This window comes from Brachyhypopomus gauderio, unplaced genomic scaffold (assembly GCF_052324685.1).
Source record: "Brachyhypopomus gauderio isolate BG-103 unplaced genomic scaffold, BGAUD_0.2 sc124, whole genome shotgun sequence".
In the NCBI taxonomy this organism is placed as follows: Eukaryota; Metazoa; Chordata; class Actinopteri; order Gymnotiformes; family Hypopomidae; genus Brachyhypopomus; species Brachyhypopomus gauderio.
The window spans coordinates 292501-302500 of NW_027506945.1; the positions used below are offsets into that span (position 1 = coordinate 292501).

General features: G+C 47.5%; 2 protein-coding genes across 3 annotated transcripts in view; one reads left to right on the forward strand and one right to left on the reverse strand.

The window, feature by feature from the left end:
* golga1 (golgin A1) overlaps window positions 1-273 on the reverse strand; it is a 20071-nt gene extending 19798 nt beyond the window's left edge. For both annotated transcript variants that reach the window (XM_076993823.1, XM_076993822.1), the window contains exon 1: window positions 1-273. This exon is cut by the window's left edge and continues 308 nt beyond it. The gene's annotated coding sequence lies outside the window, so the exon portion shown is untranslated.
* A 1391-nt stretch (window positions 274-1664) lies between these two features.
* The window catches only part of LOC143498926 (multiple epidermal growth factor-like domains protein 9), a 26469-nt gene continuing 18133 nt past the window's right edge, over window positions 1665-10000 (forward strand). The window contains exons 1-2 of the mRNA XM_076993832.1: window positions 1665-2548; window positions 5631-5829. Of these exons, the coding sequence (XP_076849947.1) occupies window positions 2128-2548; window positions 5631-5829 (620 nt within the window). The 5' untranslated portion in view covers window positions 1665-2127. The remainder of the gene's footprint in view (window positions 2549-5630; window positions 5830-10000) is intronic.

Consider the following 10000-nt stretch of genomic DNA (forward strand, 5'->3'; position numbering starts at 1 on the left):
CGGCGCGCAAGCGGTTAGCACAAGCGGGCTAGCTGGTTTATCCCGGGTTAGCGTCCCTGACGCAGACCAGCGCCGCGCGACAGGGACCACGTCAACTAACAACGACGGAACTAACGACCATAGTTTTGGTTTTGTTTCTTTTTTTCAAATTGTGTAGTGATCCGATATCGTCTCCGTGTGTTCCGCGTCGGTGTTTACGTGGACGCTGGCAGTGTTTTGTCGAGCTAGCCTTCGTGCTAGCCTGCGAGCCGACGTCACCACGTACACTCCCAGTCGGCAGACGCGTCCTGACGTTCCGGAGGCGACGGCGCCGCCCTCGCGGTGTCTCATTGGTTGGCGTCGAGACTCGGGGAGGCTTGATTTGCGCTTCTTACTGCCAATCACAGAGTCACGCTTACAGACGGCAGAATCAGATGATTCTTTGTCCACGTACGTGAATTGTTCCGATTAATCGGCGCGGTGCAAATGCGGGTGTTTTTAGATGACATGACTTTAGAAGATCGGCGTGTAGACGTTTGTAATGTTTTAGTGTTTCCATTTAGCCGTTCAGCTCTCGAGGAGACTCACATTGCACATGCCGTTAAAGACAAAGAAAACACAAAACTAAATCGAAAAAGTGAATTAAAAACACTGAGCTGAAAAAGGCAACAAAGTTGTTACTTTTTGCGTACTCCATCTAGAATTATAAGATTTATTTCCCCACAGAGTTACAATTGCAGCCTCTGCTGGTTAAACAAATAAATGCAGCGTGCATAATCACCAATAACAAATCCGACGCTCTTTATTCTTTCAGCTTTTCTTTCAACACAGAAGAACGAGAAACAAACGTGAACGCTCAGATGTGACCTTTGTAAAAAAGACACACGTGACCTGGAGTGTAATAAACTTATTATTGACGTTCGTCTCTAGTCGATGTCTACTTGGTAATGGTGTTAAACGCACTGTCTAGCGTGGTACATAGTCAAGCCTACAGATGGCGCTACATATCTTACTTTTAACCCAAGAGACGACGCAATTAATGAAGACTTATATTGTCTTGGCAAAGGCATCCTGCACAAAATCCTGCATACAGTCAATGTGACACGGGTGTTTTGACAGAAACATATATTTGTAATATTATTAAAGAATCATTGGTGTACTGTAGGTGATATGAAGATGATGAACAACGTTCTCTGATTGGTTTAATCTCGGAGACTACAGGAACCGGCCTTATATATGCGGACATTTAAACCCTTTAAGAAGCAACACAGCAGTAGGTAATGACTATATTCAGACAAAGTGTTCTTCGAGAAAATGGAAGTGGAAATGTGAATGTAAAAGAACGGATTCATCAGCAGTATGATGCTGGTGACTGTTTAATAATCTTGCTCTTGGTCACGTTAATCTTCCTTGAATGAGAATAATAAATGTTTAGTATTCAATTTTAGCATTCCTTTGTTATTATTGTACATTATTTTATTATTGTACAATTAATAAAAAGGCATTAGACACAGAGGTATGAGATAGATCATATAAATACGTGAAGAAAAACGTTGTAAGGGGTAAAAACAGGCCCATTAAATACACGCCATTAAAAATAATGATATAGTACTATTGTTCTTTGTGTAAATTTTTCGCCATAGAAACATATTCAGTGTTAGCTTTGCCTTTAAAAATAAAACCATATAAGAATATGTCACCCAGATTATGCGTTACTACTGCATTACAATTACTTTATGATTCTGGAGTTACAACTAAGCGAGATTTCGACTATCGGGCATATGAAAGGATCTAGCGTTTGACTTTGCATCACAACGCAGTATCGATTGACCAATCAGACGGCTCACCGATACTACAGCGAGGAGATTTTGACCGCAGCAGTGAACCGACCCTCTCTGCCGATTGGATAAATATTCTGCCTGTCTGTTACACATCCTTATTACGACAGGTCGGTGTAGACCAAACACCTTGCGGTAGATTTATAGCCATTGAGAAAAAGGACTTCTTTCTCCTGGACATGGTGGAGTAGGTGGCAGCTGAACGGACAAGGTTTGGAAACCAACTGGATCTGGAGTAACCCAATGGAAATTGGAGGACAAAGGCCGATCGAAGCAGCCCCGTTCGAGGAGGTGTTCGTGGAGCGTTGAGATGATCATGTGGTGGATTGTCCTAATGATGTTTACATCTTCAGCTTTTCCATTCATCGTGTCTGTCTGCGTTGGCTTATCCGAGGCGGCTCCCGGCGTGAATTCACACGATGCGGTACCTGTACCGAGAGAACCTCGCGGAATAGCCGCGGAGTCTTCGTGGTATCTGAACGTAACCCGGGTGGGTGTTGTCGCATTACCCGGGTTATCACCGGCGCCACCGATCGCTCCCACCAGTCCCGATCCCCCTCCAGCAGAGCCCACCACGCCGCCCGGAGAGCCCGTGGACGCCGCGTTCAGCAGGCGGAGGGCAGGTGCCACAGCGTCTGCCCAGTCCAAAAGACTCCAGACCACAGTGTCTGATAAGGTTCAGAAAGCAGGCGTCATGCCAGAGGTTATTACAACCTCCGATGGTTCCCAAGGTACGTGTGATTATGTGAAACGCATTCATCGCGCCGCAACCAGCCGTCTGCATACGAGCGCGTTTCTTTTGTCACGCGATCTCATTGTTTTTACGCCCGTCCTGTCATTCCGCCTATGTGGGATAATAGGACAGGCCTGCGCTCTCGGCATCGGGAACGGGATTAATACTGCACCCGGGCTGCTTTCATTGATACGTGGTCGCTGTGGGTCTTTAATAAGGCACAGCGTTCTTGGAGGCCTTAGTTCACCTGCCCGTCGCGCGCTCAGGTGGGCCATCTGGACCACGGAGGTGCAGCGGCGCGCGGACATGTTGCCTATTGAATTATCGATCCACGTTACATTGTTATACACTGGAGCTTCATGTGTTACGCATCGCATGAGTTTGGCCGTTTCTTTCCTTTTCATCTTTGACATGAACATTTCTTAGTAGCTTACACCGAGCCCGTCCCTGCAGATCGTCTTATACGAAGCTTGGCGTGGCGGATTGTTAATTGTTACTCATAAAACCACAACAATAATGATCAGTTATCAGTTATGCTAGCTGTGACGTTCAGGAAGTACTGTGAGACACAGAAGTAAAAAAAACGGAAAGATACAGTACAATTGATAATGTTTATTGAGTAAAGGTTCAGGTCATTGAAATGGACGGAGGGCAAAGATCAGGGTTTTAACATGGAGAATGCTGCGTATGTCTGTGTGTTGTTAGCATCCGTTAAGGAGGCGCCAGCAGAACGAGTTGCTGAGGGGCTCCTGCTCTCCTCCTCCTCCTCCTGCTCTCCTCCTCCTCCTCCTGCTCTCCTCTAGGTGCAGGAGGGGGGTAGCCTTAGGCAGGGATCTGAACCAGCACACCACCCTCGTCCAACCCGTAGCCTGACTGGTCTTGAAACAGCCTTGGGGTGGTGGTGGGGGGGGTTGAGGGTGTTTGGGGGAGGCATTACAGCTGAACATTACCCACAACCCTGACCAGGGATTTAACTGCTATTGTCCCTGTGGTATGAGATCATAATCTGGAGACAATCGCAGTAAAAGCCCCGAGGGAAAGTCGTCCTGCCAGCCGCCCGAGCGTTCACAGGGTCGCCACACACCGTGACATAGCCCGAGCCGTCCTGGAGATCAGAGATGGCCTTCTGTGGGCATCACACGGGGAAACCTGTTCCTGAAGGTGCTTTTAATCAGCAAAGTGAAGATTTGCCCTCGGTTACATGAAGATTTCATGCATGTTCAGAGAGGCAGGTGTTGGATGTCAATGTCAGCGGTTCGTGTTGTCAGGGAAAACAGGCCCTCCCTTGTACCTCTGAGAAATCATGTGACTGCAGGAGTGTCCAGTGACAGCATCTCACATTCCCACTGCTGAGATGATGCACAGTACCAGAGTTTGGCTCAGCTCAAACATTTCTGTTGCATTACCATATTTCCATGACACAGCTAGTCTGAGAATGACTAGACAAATTATGATTTTGTGTTTAACTTGTATATGAAAAGCCTTGCAATTTGTACTGTGGTGTGTGTCTGTGTGTATTTGAGAATAAAAGTGCATTGATGAGGGTGTGTGTGTGTGTGTGTGTGTGTGTGTGTGTGTGTGTTGTGCAATATGTCACAACACTCCTGTCTTGCCTGATGGCCTTTTCCACAGTCGTATACTGAAGCCATGACTGTGGGCTCCTACCTGCTATGAACTGGTCCCTTACCCTCGTCCTCACCCTCACCCAAACTCGTGTGTGTCATGGCCGCAAATTCACAACCGTCCTTTCTTTGCTGCTAGCGCTGCTCAGAGTTCACGACTAAATCTCCACCAGAGCCGTTCTACATTTAGCCGCTGCTTTGGTTTTGCAAATAAGCTGGATGACTGCGTGATGGACGGATCGCGGACATGGTGGATGTGGATGTGACTGGCTGACTGTGGACGGAGGGTTGACCATAAACGCGTGGCTGACCGCAGACGCCGGGCTGACTTTAACGCTGTAACGTGAGGCTGGCCTCCTCTTCCTCCCACTGGTTCTGCTTGGTTCCGAGGAAGAGGAGCTCCATTCTAACCTTGCTTGTGTGCACAAGTGTTTAAGGTGTCAGATGAGATGTGTGTGTGTGTGTGTGTGTGTGTTTAGGGGGATTGTAAGCGGATTATCTGGGCCCCCGCCAGCCCCGTGGGCCCGTGAGGTGTTTATTCAGACTCTCCATCTGCATGTGGTGCGGTGACCTAACGATCGCGCATACAAATGACACGATTCACGTCCGTCTGGCGCTCTGTCTGGTGAGCCATCGTGTTGAGTCTGGAGAATTGCATTGTGGGAAACCTAAAGGTCTTGTTATTGATCACGAGCTGCAGGAAGATGGATCTTGGCTGTGTTCGTGTAGTTCTTCCTGTATCATGGGGCAGAAGGGCATGATGGATAACTGTTCATCTTAATTACGTTTGATGGGTAAGGCAGGCGGAGGGTTGAATGGTACTGTGGGTCCTGCATTAGGAGAAACATGAGTGCAGTAACCTGAGCTGTCAGGGATTCATGTGCAGGATTTAGGGGAGCAGAGTTAAAAGGATCCCAGACTCCTTTACTGCTGCTGTTTGTAATTCTGACTACTTCAGCGTTGTTGTTTTGTGGAGGATGAACCGTGCTGATGTTCATACGGTGCTTAGAATGCAGTCTGCACCTCCGGTCCAGAGGGGCGGGGCATCACCGGGGGAACGGTTTGCCAGAGCAATACCTCGTTTGCGTGTTTCCTGAATACTAAAGGCTCCCACCATTCGGGAAAGCTGTCCTGTTAAATCAATGAGCTATCAGACACGCAGACAGCCCGGTGCCGATCGCCATTCACCACCACCAGTGGGCCAGACAGACCTTCCACCCAGCGCAGACCTAATGGGAGAAGACCCCACCAAACCCAGAGCAGTGGTGTGGTGATGCTGGTTAGACCGTGACCTCTGCCCATGTTCCACACAGACGTATAGACGTATCCCAAGATGCCCTGCTGCAAGAATGTCCAGCAGTCTTTCCAGAGAGGACCCTGGTCCTTCACCAATGCCGTGTGTCCCCCCTCATCGTCTTCTTTTCTCACGTGTTCTCTCTCTCCCTCCCTCTTCCACAGAGCTAGTGTGTAACTGCAGCACTGAGGGTGTGTTGGACCCTGACGACTGTGACCGAGACACGGGCCAGTGTGTGTGTATGGGGGGCTACGCCGGACTCCAGTGCGAGGAGTGTGAGGAGGACCACTACACAAACGGCACCATCGGCTGCCAGCCCTGCGCCTGTGACTCCTTCGGCTCTGTCAGTCCCCGCTGTGACAGGTGAGAGGCACCATGGGAAATGTAGTTTGAAACCTCGTGAATATGTGGACAAGCTCTCATACATTGGTCGTTTACTTGATGGAAGTGGTTTTTTGGATATATATATATATATATATATATATATATATATATATATATATATATATATATATATATATATATATATATATATATATTGTAGCTATGACACAAATACTCCTGCATAATAATTACACATTTGACACATTTGTGTCTATTTTTTATTATTTTAATTATTTGTATTTAACAAAGGACAGGTCTTCTTCCTGACTGGGTTTTACACAGACTGTCTAGACTGATGATTGTATGACTTACTGTTTCTCTCTCTGTTTCTGTATCTTTTCCTCTAACACACACACACACACACACACACACACACACACAAATTATTATCTTGACCTTGTTGCTTATGTCCTAATTCCGTCAGAGTGGACTCATGACTCATGAATTCTTGAAATGATTTCCGGGAATCTAATTAAAGTGCCAGGGAAGCTAAATCTCTATTTTCTTTCTGCTTTTGTTCATCACGAGGGAGGCATACAATGTACACATACAGATTGTGCTCTGTGAATCCAAAGACCAGTACAATATTCATTCATCCAGGATGTCCTCCTGCTGAAAAATAGCGGGTGCTTATTTTGTGTAGAAAGCAGATGCTACTATTACCCATGGTGCATTTCTGCTTTTGTTTCTGTATCTTTTGCTCTTCAGCTGTCTAGCGTGTGATTGGTCAGATGTACAGCGTGACTTGTGTGTTTGGGTTGTACATCTGTCCGCGTTGTCGTGGCCTGAACCGTGGCACTTCCTTGGCAACAGGTCTGCATCCTTTAGAATGATGTGTTAATTCAGAACTTAAAACCAGGGTTAGATCAGGCTCCATTGACAGTAAGTACAGGGAGACTCTAAAGGAGACTGTGCATTTGGGTCAATTAGAATACACGGTTTGTTCCATTAGTAACGTTGGGGTCACAGTAGGGACATTCCTCCATCCAGGACAAGACTGTGTCGTCATGTCAACATATGTGAGATCACCATGGAGGCCCTCAGACGGCTGGGCAGACAGCTGGGCAGACATCAGATGTTTACTCTTAGCAGAACTTTTTTTCTGTCCCCACGGTGGTTTTATAGTTGTGTCTACTTCAGGTGAGGTTTACAGCACTAGACAAACACCGTCTGCGATGTAAAAAGTCTGCAAAATGCGATTCGGTTCACCAAGCAGAGACAATAAGACAATTACTGTGTCCTTAGACGCAGAACGAACCACTGACAGATTGAAGTGGTGTCATCTGTCTCAGCTTCTACAGAGGTCTGGTCTATAATTTCAACAAACCTTAACCAGCTTTGGAAACTGAATCTTGTGCTTTTAATGGGTCCAGTGATCAGAGACACTGGTGCTTACTGCTCCTTGTGGTTCTGGGCTGAATCGGCCTCCTGAAGATGAATCCTGCCCTCATCAGGATGAATTCTGCCCTTTTTTATTTGCTACTCTTCAGACGTCACACTGTGGGTGTCAGAGCAGCTGCTGCTGTACAGGGAGCCTCTTCACTATTTATTTGCTGTGAAATAAACCCCCCATACAACATTCAGAGCCGTACAGATGTGGTCAATAGGACAATAGAGCACAATAGCAAGTCTGTATTTATCACCAAAAAGAGTGTGTGTGTGTGTGTGTGTGTGTGTGTGTGGGTGGGGGCAGTGTGGGGGTGTGTGTGTAGGGTGTGTGTGTGTGTAGGGTGTGTCTGTCTGGGGGGGCAGTGTCGGTGTGTGTGTGTGTGTGTGTGTGTAGGGTGTGTGTGTCAGGGGGCAGTGTCGGTGTGTGGGGGTGTGCTCGCTTTTGGACTGATCTCTAGAGAATGGAAATATACTGATATGTGGGTGGCACTTTGCTTTCTCACATAGTGAGAGAGGGAGAGAGAACAGGAGTTACAACACTACCACCATATTATGGTGCGACACGTCGTTCCTCATCAGTCATGCTGTCTGCTGGAGCTGCTGGTCTGACAGAAGCTTCATGGCTGGTCCGTACACGTGCTAGACTGGGCCGTGCCTCGTCCGGACCGCCTCGCGTGGACCGGGCGGTGCCTCGCGTGGACTGGGCGGTGCCTAATCGCACAGATGCTCTGACGGCAGCTGAACAGTATCTTACACGGCCATAAAGAGAGGAGACGCTTCCAGCTTCCACGGTTGTCATGACTGCACAGGACATGGTGGGAAATGATGCAGGCATCTCCATGGTAGCAGAGAGAGAGAGATGGAGAGTAGGAGAGTGACTGAGAGAGAACAGGGGGGAGAGAAGGAGAGGAAGAATAAGAAAAGGAAATCAGTGTGGAAGACACACACACACACGCACGCACGCACACACACACACACACACACACACACACACACACACACACACACACACGCGCACACACGCACGCACGCACACACACACACACACACACACACACACACACACACACACACACACACACACACACACACACACACACATATATATAGACGGATCTAGTACTTGTGTAACACTGACCTAGTTACTATGCAGCTGATCTGCCTCAGGGTTTCTGAAACATTTATGATGCATGCTACTTCTACACACACACACACACACACACACACACACACACACACACACACACACACACACACACACACACACACCTACACATACACTAAACACCCCACCCCATTTCACCCCCAGACACACCTACACACACACTAAACACCCCACCCCATTTCACCCCCACACACACCTACACACACACTAAACACCCCACCCCATTACATCCCCACACACACCTACACGCATGCACATAGAAACACAAGCAAGCAGCACAGGTGTCCTGCGGTGTGGCCTGTGGAGTGTGTTTTGTATACTTCCTCAAAGTCATGCCAGCATATGAGAGTTTATCAGTCAGGGCGTGTGACCGGTATGGCTGTGTTAAGAGCCCTGGAGGAGATAATGCTAGATATACACACACACACACACACACACACACACACACACACACACACACACACACACATACACACAAGCCTTAGCTGGCCTGCTTAAGGGCATAAAAAGTTAGCATACCAACGAGGAAGCAGATAGCTGTAATGAGGGTTAGTTGCGCGTGAATTGATCCTTATCTGTTATACCTTCACCTGCTTCTCTTTGAGTGTCAGAGGTGAAACGGCTCAATAAGGACAATCTTGGTTAACGTCCAGGTCTTTCAGGCCTGTGTTTAAAGCTGTGTAATATATTGTTTATAATCCCAACATTGTTGTTTTAGTGATGTATTTGTCAGTGAAATCACAGAATGCTGGAATATGCAAATGTATGGAATATGCAAATCTCAGTGTTTTTCATTGGGTCATCGTGGCCAATCACAGATGTTCTCAGTGAGTGTTTACATAGGTCAGGTATCACCAAATGGCGGACCGCGGTCTGGATCCGGACCCGAACGCCGTCCTGTCCGGACCCAATTACATTCCTGATTAACTGGATACGGACCCAAATGCCAAAAAAATTTTAACGGGAGACTATAGTTTAAACCGGAGACGAGTGTTACGTTCACCACCCATTTGAGTGTTACGTTGCCCCCCCCCCCCCCCCCCCCCCCCCCCCCCCCCCCCACTCAACAACTTTCGTTCGCCACCGCGGACCCGGACCTAAGGTCTGAGCTATCTGCCAAAAATGGACCGCGGAAAGATTTAATTGATTACCCCTGACATAGGTTATGGCAGTCCCAACACCTGTAAATTATTTTACACGTGGGCTAATCTTCTAATCTTCTTCTAACCACACACAGGGGCTTCCTGAAGGTTTTCACATATTTACCGTTACAGTATTTTGGAAGGCTGAAAGATTTGGCTTGAAGTCTCCAGCTGCAGTGTCCAATATGATGATGTGAAGCCCAGATAACCTCCACGAGGGTGTCCGTAAACTACATAGTACTGACCATCTGCCAAACATAAGCACACACACTTGTTTTATTCCTGTGTTGAACAAGATGGATGAAACGATGTGGTTGCTACTAGAGTTTGTTTAAGCAGCACCATCACAGAGGTAGCTGGTGTGGAAAGACGATGTGTGAAGCTCCAATTCTAGGAATAGAATTATTGCAGACGTCATGATGGAACACTAACAAAACCTTATAAAGCAGTAAAG